Source organism: Eufriesea mexicana, unplaced genomic scaffold, assembly GCF_001483705.2.
Source record: "Eufriesea mexicana isolate 0111107269 unplaced genomic scaffold, ASM148370v2 scaffold933, whole genome shotgun sequence".
NCBI classification, from domain to species: Eukaryota; Metazoa; Arthropoda; class Insecta; order Hymenoptera; family Apidae; genus Eufriesea; species Eufriesea mexicana.
Window position 1 is genome coordinate 92654 of NW_016909064.1, and position 14027 is coordinate 106680.

The 14027-nt window shown below is 30.1% G+C and overlaps 4 protein-coding genes across 8 annotated transcripts; 3 read left to right on the forward strand and 1 right to left on the reverse strand.

Moving 5' to 3' along the window:
* The first annotated feature begins 58 nt into the window (after window positions 1-58).
* LOC108547110 (immunoglobulin domain-containing protein oig-1) lies at window positions 59-5108 on the forward strand. 4 transcript variants are annotated; one of them, XM_017899497.1, is made up of 4 exons: window positions 59-132; window positions 4523-4650; window positions 4729-4878; window positions 4950-5108. In XM_017899497.1, exons 2-4 carry the CDS (start codon window positions 4591-4593, stop codon window positions 5106-5108), a joined length of 369 nt encoding a protein of 122 aa, XP_017754986.1. In that variant the 5' UTR covers window positions 59-132; window positions 4523-4590. The 4 variants fall into 4 exon arrangements, with proteins under 4 accessions (XP_017754986.1, XP_017754985.1, XP_017754984.1 ...); XM_017899496.1 differs by lacking the exon at window positions 59-132 and adding an exon at window positions 4098-4174 and having other exon boundaries at window positions 4518-4650; XM_017899495.1 differs by lacking the exon at window positions 59-132 and adding an exon at window positions 4098-4174.
* Window positions 907-10678, reverse strand: Plod (procollagen lysyl hydroxylase). 2 transcript variants are annotated; one of them, XM_017899493.1, is made up of 10 exons: window positions 10494-10678; window positions 8029-8257; window positions 7620-7957; window positions 7096-7549; window positions 6795-7022; window positions 2897-3218; window positions 2109-2213; window positions 1813-1959; window positions 1624-1770; window positions 907-1253 (listed from the first exon to the last, which is right to left on the reverse strand). In XM_017899493.1, exons 1-10 carry the CDS (start codon window positions 10585-10587, stop codon window positions 969-971), a joined length of 2349 nt encoding a protein of 782 aa, XP_017754982.1. In that variant the 5' UTR covers window positions 10588-10678; the 3' UTR covers window positions 907-968. The 2 variants fall into 2 exon arrangements, with proteins under 2 accessions (XP_017754982.1, XP_017754981.1); XM_017899492.1 differs by lacking the exon at window positions 1624-1770 and having other exon boundaries at window positions 10494-10675.
* LOC108547112 (immunoglobulin domain-containing protein oig-1) lies at window positions 5769-6588 on the forward strand. Its single transcript, XM_017899498.1, has 4 exons — window positions 5769-5856; window positions 5946-6128; window positions 6209-6358; window positions 6430-6588. Exons 2-4 carry the CDS (start codon window positions 5952-5954, stop codon window positions 6586-6588), a joined length of 486 nt encoding a protein of 161 aa, XP_017754987.1. The 5' UTR covers window positions 5769-5856; window positions 5946-5951.
* Window positions 10679-12152: 1474 nt separating the features above from the next.
* On the forward strand, window positions 12153-13855 carry Gbeta76C (guanine nucleotide-binding protein subunit beta-2). Its single transcript, XM_017899451.1, has 6 exons — window positions 12153-12288; window positions 12390-12535; window positions 12633-12932; window positions 13003-13204; window positions 13346-13562; window positions 13643-13855. Exons 1-6 carry the CDS (start codon window positions 12220-12222, stop codon window positions 13747-13749), a joined length of 1041 nt encoding a protein of 346 aa, XP_017754940.1. The 5' UTR covers window positions 12153-12219; the 3' UTR covers window positions 13750-13855.
* Window positions 13856-14027: the final 172 nt, after the last annotated feature.

The following is a 14027-nucleotide window of genomic DNA, read 5'->3' on the forward strand; positions in this document are numbered from 1 at the left end:
GTAACGTATACGTAAATTAATTACAACTATTATAAAAAGAAATTATTAAGTATGTGTATGAAAAGTTATCGAAAATCAAAGGCGCTAGTTGGATCCGATAAAACCTGTGTGACACTTGAATTAATTTAAAATGTACTTATTTTTCCATACAGAAAGTGTCTTTTAAATAAATTTAACTATGCTGCTGTTGTATTGTGACATACTACAATTCTCTAACGAGAAACTTTTTTTTACTATGTAAATAAATGTGCGGGAAATATGATTAAACCGATTTTTCAAAGTTTGCTATTCAGTGATGTTAATCTAATTACTTATCCTAAGAATGTTCCTAATATTGTAACATATTAATAATTGTATAGATACGTGAAGTCTGAAATGAGAAAATGCTTTTTTTAAACAGTGTGGCGTGTGTAATCCCATTAGTATGTTCGTTAAATTATTATTTAAAAACACAGTTTAAGTTCTGCTAAAAAAATAAAGTTTCGCGTTGAATGATACAAAGTAAAATGTAAAAATATTTATGTAGAAATCGTAAGTTGTAAATAATTTAAAAAACAAGTTTTTAATAATAATAATAATAATAATAATAATAATAATAATAACAACAGTAATAAACAAAGGAAAAATAAAAAAATGAATTTGACTTACTAATGATCATTTCACAATTTCATCAAAAATATAAACACAAGTATAAGTTAACATTCTATTTCCATACAAACACTTACGATTACTAAATGTTTCACACATATACTCTTTGTATATTAAAAAAATAACATCGATACGGGAACCTCATTTTCTTGAAATATATACTTTGTTCACATCGGCAGTTTAAGTTTTTCAACTAACATTAGTATATAATAAATTTACATGTATGAGAACACAGTAGAACATTCTTTTGTACAGTTTCTTTTTTTTTTTCTTTTTTTTCTTTGCTATCGTTGAGAATGTCCTATAATTAGATGTTTTAATTAAGGATCGACGAATGAAATCATAATGTATCGAGTGCCACTGGTGACTCGGAGTCCTTCGTGATAATGAGTCAGTCTTCCAGGGTGCATTAACATCCAGCCTGGTTTTGTGTCCGTAACAGAACAATTATATCGAATGAATCGACAACCTCCACCTTCATAATCCACTCCTCGTCTATTTAGAGCAATGTTGATGGTATAAGTTGAACTATCATGGTGTGGCTTCAATAATGGTTGCTCGTCTGGACGATATCTTACGACGAAATTCATTAATGCACGAGGTGGCTGCAAATTTAAATTATGAACATATTTAATTAACACTTAATTTTTTATTGTTATTATATTTAAAATAATATAGAGTATTTTTTCAACCTTTGTTTGACTCATTTTATGTTAAATATCCTAATTAGCTTAACTATTATATGATACGTATATTTATCTACAAGTACATATGTACATTTGCAAACTAATGCTATCTTTTCCTACAACGCCATGAATATGAAGTCCATCACTAGAAAATAGTGCGAATTAATTTATCAAACAGAATTTGTAATTTAAAATTTGTGCAAGAGTGCATTGATTGAAGTAAACACTATGTGCAATCAACAAAAGCCTATTCCCGTGTTCCCTCAAAATTGTGTTTAATAACTCTTACACTTGTATTGTATCCTACAAAAATTTGCTCTTGCAAAGGGCTGACATATTCGTAAAGAAAATTTAACCAAGATTCATGGAGGCCGACTTGTTTCATGTGAATATCTCGTGTCGGTACAGCTTCGTATCCACCTTCAATACGTGGATCCTAAAAATAATTAGTGCATGCATTAAAAAACAAATATCTTACATCGTGAAAATATCCAATGAACACGAGTTCCTGAAGAGGTCTAACATACTCCTTTAAAAAGTAAAGCCATTGTGGCTCAAATTTTACTTGAGTCATATGAATATCACGGGTTGGAACGTTTTCATAACCACCCGTTAATCTTGGATCCTGTTGGAAAAATTACTTTATTGCAATGTAACAATATGGCAGATATTTAACCTGTGTTGCTTTAACAATTATAAGTAATGTCTGAAAAACGTAACTATCATGTTATTATTATACTAATATAATATTATAAAGATTGTAAGTTATCATACATTATTTGATCCATCCGACCATTTCCCATAAGATTCCATAACATCTATCAAATCGCTCGTAAACTTCTCGTTTACTATGGGGAACCAGTAGACATCTGGACAAGGCTACAATTATTTAATCAAGTTAAATAAAAAGAGATTCGTATATTTGAAAAATAATAAAAGTCAGATGTGCTTCCAATAAACGGTGATCGATTAACATCAAGCGTTGAGAAGCGGGAAAAGAGATTCTAAATGTTAAACATTAGCTTTGAGTATTTAATAGTTTTGGGGATATTAATCAAAAATATTTGGTGATATATATATATAGAAATTTATCTATGCAGACGTTACTAAACGACTATCATCTCTGTAGTAGTAGTCATTGCCAAGTGTTGAATAACCGATGACGCATAATGATATTTGACCTCAATTTCTATAGGATGTGCATTTAAAATCTGGCCGTTTTTTTTTCTTTTTTTCAAGCTGCATTACCTTTTAATTTCTGTGACTAAAAAATGTTAAATTAGACCACAGACATACTATAGTTACCATAATGCATACATACAGTTCGAATTTAATATGTAATGTTAATTTTAAATCAGTACTTCGAAAGCTATATAATAAAGAAAATAATGTTTTCTCCGTTAAAAGATACGCTTAAATGTGAGTGAAGCCTACCCCTTGCATCATTACTTTGAATAAAATTTATTCGCTGTTTCCTTCTCTTCCTCAACATTTGGTATTAATCGATCACTGGTACTTTCGAAAGCACACCTTATAAATTTAGACAGTATTAATGTTTTTACCTGTATTTGAGTTCGATTAGGGTTAAAGTTTTCTGAATAATTTTCGTGTATATACTTTCTTTCCCAATTCAATTTGTTATCGAAAATTTGATACAAATCCGGATGAGTCACCGTAATATCATAACTATCTGGATTAACGAGGTGTCCAAAGTCAACTCTATTACTGACATACATGAAGATGGATCGTTCTCTGTTAGCATAAGCGAAAGCCATGTCCGTGTCCAAATCGGCTTCTGAATAAGATGGACGAGTATTTTTGTTACTTATCAACGTTGCATTAACTAAGTAACAATTACTAATAAATGGCACGTTCCATAGACCTCTGAAAAAACATAATGCATTAACTGATGATGGAACATCTTGCATAGAACTGAAACTATAAAGAAATGTTTATACATGGATTATTTAATATAAACAAGAACTTTATATGGTATAAATAACTTGTTTGTAAGCGAGTCAGTGGGGAATATTTAAATGTCAGATTAACTTTTTTAAATTGAACTTTATGTTTTTTTATTTATAATGCAATAGCATTTGGTGAAAAGAATTCAGCAACAAATTTAAAAATGATCACACACGTCTTTGTTACTATATTTTGCAAGCAATCTAATAGCCGTTTGCTAACATTTACCTAATTGCTTAAAAATTTACGAATTTATGATTTTGTATTATACCATGTTGTATCAAGTTATTGAATTCGTATAAACAAATTTCGTCATAAATAAAAGTACGTAAAGTTCCACTCAAAAATATGAATCTGGCATTGAAATCTTCCCCATTACTTCTATAAATAAATTAATTATAACATACAATGCATTTCAATGTTCAATAGTTCCCAATTAAAAGGAACATCCTGTATAAAATTACATTTCATAACATTATTAACATGTCCAATTAATTCAAAATACACAATGATAATTGTTATAACAAAAAAGAAGAAATCATTTGATGAAATAACAAAACGTGGGTATTCGATCAGTCTGCTATTCTCAGGATTTCAAGGCCAACAAAGAGGCAAGCGTAAAACGGTAGGAGGGACCAACATACTTGTTTGTTAATCCTGTAAAACAATATTTCGCAAGTCAATCACTGTAATGTTATGATTGGCCACTGAATACACTGACAATGGCTTATGCATAATTATCCAATTGAGATTCATAACTCTGTCACCAATGACGAGATGCGAGCATAGTACATTCATATTTTAGGCTGTAGGGACTGGTGAAGCCCAAAGATTCGGCTTGACCACTTGTCAAAAGTAGCGTTTTCGAGTAGTCGGTAAGCACCTGAAGATTGTGTCCTTTTTTATCATCAATTGAAATTGCTTCTCAGTGAAGTTTAATTGCTATAGAAGCAACTATTTTTATCAAATAAGCATAAACGTTTAACATCTTGCAAAAGTTATTTCATAATATCCCAAGTGTTATACTTCCAAGTTAGAATAATTAAAGTTGCTTAAAGACTAAGATACATCCAAGTGTACTGGTCCTATGTAAAGTGTACAAGACGTTGTTTAGAAAGACTAACTTTTTTAAAAAGAAATCAAGAACTTTGTAATCGTAGAACAAATGAAGAGATATCAACTTTTGTGCCTGTTCTTTTTTACCGCTCTGTTGATTAGTACAGACGCGGCAAAAGGTGGAGGAGGTAGAGGAGGTAACAGACGTAGTGGCGGAAGAATTTACAAGTCTCGGATGCCTATTCTCATTCCTCAGAGAAATCCTGCTAGTACTAATTACTACGAAAACAAAGACGTGAGTTTTATGTTATCTGTAAATAATTAAAATCTAATTCATAATATAATATTATTTACTTAATTTTAAGTTTTGTAGGGAGCAAGAATAGTGAAATCTTCACACTTTGAACTGGATTATATGTTAGGAAGGAAAATAACATTCTTTTGCATGGCTACTGGATTTCCAAGGCCCGAGATCACCTGGTTGAAGGATGGAATCGAATTGTATCATCATAAATTCTTCCAGGTATTCTTACTGCTAAAAAGAAGTAATTTCTATAAGTGAAATTTTTAAAATTATATAGTGAATATTTGTAGGTGCATGAATGGCCTGTTGGTAATGACACGTTAAAATCAAAAATGGAAATTGATCCTGCCACACAGAAAGATGCAGGGTATTACGAATGTCAAGCTGATAATCAATATGCGGTTGATCGACGTGGCTTTAGAACAGACTATGTCATGATCTCTTATTAAAATTAGTACTTTTTTCGTAATTACAATACTTAAAATTATACGTTAATCAGTATAACTTATTAAAAATTAATTATAAATAGCAAGCTTAATTTTTAAAAAGTTATAAATTTAAGTTTTTTCTTTTTTAATATTTTTAATAACATTCAATTTTATATTTTTAATAATAATACCAAAAATATTTCATGTGTAAAAAAATAATAAAAAAAAAGGATATATATTTCACTACTTTCTTCGATGCATAAACGCTATAAGTTGTTAAGAATTTCAATACATGAAGGTATACTTGGAAATTTAAAGTTCCCCTAGCTCTTGCTCATTAAATCACAATTGATTCTCATAAGGGTAGTGTGTCCATAGCGCAAATCATAAAAGATATTAAAAATAGCAAAGCATCACAAATTTATGTGATAAATTGTTATCTCACACCTCAATGAGATAAAGAAGTTTCGGTAATGATATTTGATATCGTCACATTTAATTCTTTTTTTTATAAAAATTAATTCATAAGTTGTCAGTGCTGTATAAAATTAATAAAGAAATTAGATTATTCTGAATTTGATGATGACCAATTAGGTCATGTAATAGGTGACGAAAAGAATAACCAATACATGTATGTATAATATACGTACTTTAGCAGTATTTGCCTATACATCTGTAATAGATAGGAGAGAACACTAGGGGAGTAATGAGTAGGTGACTGTTAGTTACATCGGAGTTCCGTGTGATCGTCATACGTTGTCTGTACTCGGTGAGTATCTGCGACATATTAACATAGAGTTATCTATTTTCTTTCTTTAAGCATAGACTTAATTGTACAATTCTTGTTACTTTTTTCAGATCATCATGCCTCGCTCTACGATGATGTTATTTTTGTTAATTGTACTGTTACTAAATAGTCAGGAAATTCTTGGACGAAGAGGACGAGGCAGAGGAAAAACCAGATCGCGAGTTCAAATAGGGCTGCCTATTACTGGAAAGTATCGTGATCCAGAGAGCGATCAATATTACAATAATCACAACGTACGTAGATTTATAAATGAAACTGATTCAAATAATTTCAATTTGAATCTCTTAATTATTTTTCAAAAATGTTTATCTAGGGAGCAAAAATACTATTGGCATCACACTTTGATTTAGAGTACGTTTTAGGACACAAAATTGCTTTCCTTTGTACTGCACGTGGAAACCCACGACCTCATATCACATGGTTTAAGGATGGTGCTGAGATTTATACTCATCTTTATCTACATGTCGGTATAGAGAATTCTAATTGCAACGATTAAATAGAAAAGTATGTAACGATGACAATTTTTTTGCGAAGGTACATGAATGGCAAATTGGACCAGATAAGGTGAAATCAAAACTGGAAATAGACCCTGCAACTCAAATGGATGCTGGAGTTTATGAATGTACAGCCGATAATATGTACAGTATCGACCGCAGATCCTTCAAGACTGACTTTTCCATTGCTTTTGATTAAGTTCGTGTTTTAAAAAGTAGTTTAATGCAATCATAGTTGAAGTTTAAAATTACTATTTTTAAGATATTGCTTGAAATAATTAATGATAAAAACAATATAAAATGTACGAAATTTTCGAAATGTATAGTTTCCGTACACATCGTTAGTCAATAAATATAATTCACAGCATTAAACGAACATATTTTTATAATATTCTTGACCGTTACCTGCGTTCATTTTTCACAATCTCCATGTAATCAAAACTTCGAGCATAGAATCCATCGTCCATTATAGCTCCCCAGAAATTACTCCACATTTTATACGGTCTGACTAATAATGGCGCAATGATTCCTCGCTGTTGTTCTACGAGAAGCTTCAAAGTATACTGGTTGTTTAGATGAGAAATGGAATCAATAGAGAAATATCCAGAGCATTCCTTCAACAAGCAATAGTCCCTAAAGAACGGATTTCAAAATATGAAGAAATCTAATTAAAAATAATTTAGTTAAATACACCTTTGGTACATACATAGCCAAGTTTCTTGCATTAACTTCATTAATATTGTCGTTTGCAGAAATTTGCTTGCTGCTTCTATACTCCCTTCCAACTGTCTTCATAAAGCTATTAACTACATCTTGATGATACTTCTCTTTGTTATGAACAAACAAATGTAATCTTGATTTTGGATAAGCTTGCTGAGATACTGTAGTTAGAAATTCATTCAAAAAAGGAGTCGGCTGTTCGATAAATATGGCGATTAATATAATCGGATATGATTCTGGACTTGTTTTATCCAATTCTATTGTTCCTTCCCAGCACATTATACATCCTTCTTCAGGACTCCACGCTTGAGCCAAATAATTGCCCAGGGAATTCAATGATAATTTACTGTTACCATTTCCATGAAGTATTAATGGTTCTGTGTTATAAACAGTATTTAAAAGTGAAGCTTTTCCACCCTCAAATTTTAGTTCCACGTCAGCTATACAAAAATAAATGTATTAAATTTTTTCATTTAATTCAACGAAATTAAATGTTCTTTACTTACTTACCTACAGCACCATAGAGATTCTGAAATATTACAGATTTATGATCTAACATAATGTTATGGCGTTCCTTTTCTTCATCGAGGTATGCCCAGGTGTAGAATAACTGATCGTCAGCCGTATTTTCTATCGGGGCATATGTCAAAACCGCGTAAATATCTGAGGCATAACCGATGAAACCTCCAGAATTTAAGAAACGTTTTCCTTGAGTTGTGCGAGGATACTTAGAAGCTAGCCATTTATCTGGCCAACAGTTTCCTTCTGCAGCAAATAAAACTCTAGTGTTCATACTCTTAAATCTATTAACGATTTCTGCTAAACCGCTTAGGTATATTACATCATAACTGAAACATAAGGATAATTATTAAAATACATGTTAAAACTGAACAAATTAAAAATTAAATATGCAAAGAACCTGTCTGTAAATATAACAATCGTCTGATTATCATTTTGATAGTTTGCAAGGGCTTCCTTCAGAAGATTTACTTTATACCCTCCTCCTACACTCTTCATGTTACCACCAAGCCAGGGTTCTCCCAAACCAAGGACTTTTAAGTTATCGCGAAATCCATAAACTTCAACCGATCTGAGAAATCTCTTGTAGCCATCGGTTTCATTCGAGGCGACGGTAAGCACAAGTACATCTACAATGTAAAAAAATAAGTATTAATATTTAAAAAGAAGAGTAGAAAAATCGATATAATATGTGTCGGTTTAATACGTAAAAAGAGAATAATCCTTAAGTACAAGTGATTTCGAGTAACTCACATTAATTCAGTTGAATTTAGTCAATCGTTTTATTTACGAGTATATAAACCTAAATAACGGACGTGCACCAAGACGATGAATAAAAATTTTATAAATTATGTAATTTTCAATTATTATTAATTATTATTAATATAATATATTATTATATTATAAAATATTTGAAGATGCCAGTTTAGAATTCAAGAAATCAACTAATAAACAAATTTTAAATGTTTATATAATTTTCCAGTTTTTTAAATAAGCTCTATAATATCGTGAAAAATTTTCACTCCTTATGTTCCTTTTCTATAAAGCATATTTGACTCTACCAAGTATCCAGGGTATTTGACTCTACCATATCTAAGGGTTTATCTATTTCTGGCGAAATAGTATGAACACATAAGCCTGGTAGATTGAACAAGAAAAAGCTGGGCAAGCACGATTCTCATCAGTGCTACATTTTCTGCGTGACATCATGATTCGAATGTAATATAAACAGGCTTGCCCATTCGTGCGAAGAGTCACGTCACTTCTCGACGAACCACCGGATTCATATAATGTTGCAATTTCAACTGCTAAAATGGCGCACTATTATGAAACCTGATACGCAAATTTACCGATTGCATACTTTTTTAAAGTAAAGAACCAAAATGAATTTTACCTTTTTATAAAAAGAATTAAATTATTTTCACATGTATTCAGTTCTATAATAATTCTTTGCATTAATACGATATACAATTAATATAATATATGCGCTATACATTGATAATATATAGTTATACTTATTCTCAAATAAAGATTTTTAAATTTAACCAAAAGTAGTAATTGTTTTTCTAATAAATAAAAAATATTTTTAAAAATGTGTGGGGTAAAAATAACTGCTGTAATATGACCGAATATATAAGAGAAACATCTCGAAAGTATCACATACACCGATGTAACCGGAAATGGAAAGATAATAATGTCACCAATTATCTCATTATTCATCAAACTGTGAATAAGTAAATTACAAAAAACAGTTAAGTCTTCCTTTTTGTGCATTCAGTGCATTATAATAACTGTAAAATGCATTTTTTTTTTCTTATTGCTGCTAAAAATAATGTCATCAAAGGAGACGTCATATTGCTCCGTGGAGATTCAAGAATGCATATCGCTGCACGTGTTTGCCTTCAAATGTGATCTGCCTTTATTGTTCCAATTATTCCTCTAACTATCCCAGCCATTAATTGAACGTATAGATGAATATATACTACATATATGCAGCAATTTATGTTTATAAATCATCATGGATTTTATTATTAATAAATTCAATTAATCTATTAATAAATTGTTTATTTAATGTAAATAACTTTTAATAATTACTTTTTGTTCTCTAGCGTGTACAGTAATTTCAGAATGCTAACATATTGGCAATGAAGTAATGATAAAAAAATACCTAATTCTATGTTCCATGATAAAATTATTCTAATCTCATACATTGATAAATTGAAAGAGGTCAACCGTTTTTCTCTCAGCCACTTGATAAATAAAAGTAAATAATTTCTAAGTTTCATCAATATAAAAATACATAGATTTTCAAAAAACCGATTAAAAGGTTTAATATTTATATGATCTTATGGTCTTTATGATCTTTTAGGGTCAATATTCTGAAAATTTTTGTACTAAATATATCATATTACAAATCAAACACATAACAAATTAAAAATGTGTCAGATAAGAAAATATAAAAGAAATTTTTTATTATAAATAAATTGTAACAATTTTAGTAAAAATTATAAAATTATTTAAAAAATACATCACAATCTTAATATCATTTAATTTAAATAATTTTTTAAAATAATTATTTTATGCAAATTTATATAATTGATACAGTATACTCGATAAAATATGTATAATTACAAAAAATAGTAATAAATAATAAAACAAGCTAAAAAATATTTTCGAACTAATTGATCATACAATATAATCGAAATTAAGAATTAAGGCTGACAAGATCAATAATAACAACTGATTCAATTTACCTTCTCTTCACAAAAATTAATTTAGATAAATTTTGTCAAAAACAAAAATATGAAACGGATAAATACCCTTCTCCTTGTCAAAGAATTAAAAGAACTACAATGAAACTATTACCGTCTTTGTCTGTTGATGGAAGAGTCTCACTAACCACGTGGTATGTTAGAAGTAGACTCCAAAAAAGACAGCATCCAACGTTCTTTGCACGCATTTTGAACCGAAAAAGATCGTAAACACGCAGGAGGACGTAACAAATGCACTGTTCTGACTAAGACTAGCCTCGAAGAACGGAAAGCAAGTTCGTTGCTACTCCCACACTTTTTGAACGAAAGTTACTACCTTCGTCAACTACGTTCGGCACTTGTCTTTCGTTTACCATTTCGAGGAAACGCGACAAAGTTTTCGTGGACATCTTCAATTATGTGATACACAAACAATGGTTTAAATACTATAAGTTACCAATTTATATCTTAATTAATCTAATAATATTGAGAATAATACAAATTATAAAATGAAATTTCAGTACTCGTTATATCACTCCCATTTTGTTATAAATTTAAAATAATAAAATGATTTTATTGTACCTTTAGAATTCTGTAATGTTAAACATGAGATAATGATATTTTAGAAGCTAAAAATTAAAACACAGACACATTGCGTATTCACATTGCACAGTTATCGACTGCATAACTAACATGTGCATTGTCGATAACATTTGAAGATGTCACTTTACAATATACCAACTTAATAAAACTTGGAATGTAGTTGGTAACCCTTTGTAAATTATTTGAATATATCGAAAATCACTTTTTCATTATTAACTATTTCATTATTGTTATCATTATTTTATTGTTTACTATTAGGATAATAAAGCTTGAAAAAATATATTATATCTAGTTTTATAATTATATAATGCAAGGTAACTTACCCTTTGGGTTCTTATCACAAGATTTTATATTTGTTTTACAGCATTTATCAATAATCTGTTTAAATATATTCGTCGAGTCTCCAGCACATGTTGCACTTTCATTATCGTCTCGTAAATTGATGTAATGCTCTTTAATTAAGGCATCAACACCTACATATTGTAATATTAAAATACCGATTAACAGAATATTTCTGCTTCTATACATCATGACTTTGTAGTTAGTTACACAGTTAAACTATACATTTTTTCTATACTTATTAAAGAAAAATTTTTTAAATTCTTAAATGAATATTTTTATATAATACACTGCACTTTCTTTTTAAATTTATATTCATATTTTAGCAATAAAAATAGGATATGAAAAGAATCTTGGTTATTACAATTTACTACAAATATATTCTGTTAAGATATTTATAAATAAGTTACGATATTTAAATCTATTTCTGATCGATAAGCCGATAGGACTAAATCGATCTAAACAAATCGAATCATTTATAGGTGAAATGGAATTCGAAAGCGCGACGGATTACGTTTTTTGTAAGATCTTATACCGTAACCGTATACTTTTTTGCTTCTTTCCACTTCCTGCAATTTTAAGATATTTTTTAATACAATAAATAATAGGAATCTTAATATTATAAAAAACAGTTACATTATAAAAAAAGAGTTACGTACAAGGAATAATAAGAGTTATTGTATATGTAGGTAATTAAGTTAGGTCAGAGAGCCGAACTAATGCTCAACAAATAGGATTAAGCGTCAATTTAATACGATTACTGGAGCAGCAATATAGACGATGCTGAGGCTTCTTTTACATTTTGATAAAAATTTGTTCGCAGTAGCCGTATGCCTATCATCGTCAGTGTTTCGTCCTCAATTCCACAGTAGTTTCCAAATAAAACACTCAACCAAAAAATGGGCAAGGATGATGCGGAGACGGTAGCTTTAAAAAAAGAATTAGAAGATCTGATCAACAAATGCAAGGTCGTATTAAAAAAAATATAGGTCATTTGTTAATTAAATAAAAAAAAGTTGTAATAAATTTATGCTTCGATACTAATTAAAAATTTGGTTTATTGCATTAGGAAGATCAAAAGAAACAACAAGATACAACTTTGGAAGAAGCATGTAGTAGTGTACCTGATGCTCCAAAAGTCAAATTATCTACGAAAAAATTACTGAAAGGACATATCAATAAAGTGAATTCGGTGCATTATAGTGGTGATAGTAGGTCAGTATTGATCATTGATCCTTTAATTTTCAACATGAAATCAGCCATAACGATCGTGTTTCCATCTTGAACACTCAAAATGAGAATCTTTTTCCAGGCATTGCGTGACTGGTTCACTAGACGGAAAATTGATCATTTGGGATTCATGGACTGGTAACAAAGTCCAAGTAATTCCATTACGCTCAGCATGGGTAATGTCGGTAGCTTTTGCGCCATCGGGAAATTTCGTTGCTTGCGGTGGTATGGACAATATGTGCACCGTCTATGATGTGAACAATCGTGATGCGACAGGATCAGCTAAGATTGTTCGAGAGTTATTAGGATATGAAGGATTTCTCTCGTCCTGCAGATTTTTGGAAGATAAGAGAATTATTACTGGATCCGGTGACATGAAAATGTACCTGAATCTAGAAACAATAATAGAAAATAGTTATTATTCATTTTTTATAATTCCAATATCTTTTTAGCTGTATATGGGATTTAGAAGCAAATAAAAAAACTACAGACTTTTGCGCGCACGCTGGAGATGTGGTTAGTATTAGTTTATCTCCGGATGGAAACACGTATATTACGGGATCGGTGGATAGAACATGTAAACTATGGGATCTAAGAGAAGAAACCGCGAAGCAAACATTCTTTGGACATGAATCTGATGTAAACTCCGTTTGTGTTAGTATAAAAAGTATATTCTATTATTAGTTATTTAACAAATACGAACACAATGTAAAGCTTTTTTTTAAATTATATGACTTGCATGACTTACAAAAATGTCTGCCTAGTATGTAACACTAAAAGTTATATTTGATTTAGTTCCATCCGTCGGGTCAAGGTTTTGTAACAGCTTCGGAAGATAAAACGGCGAGATTGTGGGATTTAAGATCGGATCAGCAGTTAGCTACGTTTAAGCCTCCAAATTCAAATCCTGGATTTACATCTTGTGGTTTATCCTTTAGCGGAAGATTTATATTCTGCGGAAGTGACGACAATACCATTCATATATGGGATACATTGAAGAATCAATACAATGGTAAATTGTAGACTTTAGACTTAAAGAAGAATCTATAATAATACCAGTCAATTAAAATTAATTTTACCTTTCATTCACAGGTGATTTAAAAGGCCATGAAAACCGGGTAACATCGCTTAGTGTTTCTGGAAACGGCATGGCTGTTGCTACTTGTTCCTGGGACCAAAATGTTAGAATTTGGGTGTAGAACTTTGATAAAGATATCATCCAACAACAATCTTAAAAAAAATATTCCAAAGTAATAAAAGAAAAAGGTCCTATCTTCTATTGATATATTCTTCATATTTTTCGGTCCCCGTAAAGTTTTGATACACAAAAAAGTGGATCTATATGAAGACTACAAAATTGCAATATATTATATACATTAAATTAAACATTTACTTAAATAATATACCATAAAATATTATTTTATAGTATAAATGCCTCTAGTGTACGTTGAAAATTATTAAAGTATAGTTCTTGCTA

Excerpts from the sequence above, each read along its gene's own strand:
- LOC108547110 (XM_017899494.1), top strand. The coding sequence starts at position 4,465 with ATGAAGAGATATCAACTTTTGTGCCTGTTCTTTTTTACCGCTCTGTTG. Across the intron at positions 4,651-4,728 it reads ATTACTACGAAAACAAAGAC|GGAGCAAGAATAGTGAAATC; the intron begins GTGAGTTTTATG and ends TAAGTTTTGTAG. Across the intron at positions 4,879-4,949 it reads ATCATCATAAATTCTTCCAG|GTGCATGAATGGCCTGTTGG; the intron begins GTATTCTTACTG and ends GAATATTTGTAG.
- Plod (XM_017899493.1), bottom strand. The coding sequence starts at position 10,587 with ATGCGTGCAAAGAACGTTGGATGCTGTCTTTTTTGGAGTCTACTTCTA. Across the intron at positions 3,219-6,794 it reads ATTGTGAAAAATGAACGCAG|AGGTCTATGGAACGTGCCAT; the intron begins GTAACGGTCAAG and ends ATGTTTTTTCAG. Across the intron at positions 1,960-2,108 it reads GGTCGGATGGATCAAATAAT|GATCCAAGATTAACGGGTGG; the intron begins GTATGATAACTT and ends TTTTTCCAACAG.
- Gbeta76C (XM_017899451.1), top strand. The coding sequence starts at position 12,220 with ATGGGCAAGGATGATGCGGAGACGGTAGCTTTAAAAAAAGAATTAGAA. Across the intron at positions 12,289-12,389 it reads ATCTGATCAACAAATGCAAG|GAAGATCAAAAGAAACAACA; the intron begins GTCGTATTAAAA and ends TTATTGCATTAG. Across the intron at positions 12,536-12,632 it reads CATTATAGTGGTGATAGTAG|GCATTGCGTGACTGGTTCAC; the intron begins GTCAGTATTGAT and ends ATCTTTTTCCAG.
- LOC108547112 (XM_017899498.1), top strand. The coding sequence starts at position 5,952 with ATGCCTCGCTCTACGATGATGTTATTTTTGTTAATTGTACTGTTACTA. Across the intron at positions 6,129-6,208 it reads AATATTACAATAATCACAAC|GGAGCAAAAATACTATTGGC; the intron begins GTACGTAGATTT and ends ATGTTTATCTAG. Across the intron at positions 6,359-6,429 it reads ATACTCATCTTTATCTACAT|GTACATGAATGGCAAATTGG; the intron begins GTCGGTATAGAG and ends TTTTTTGCGAAG.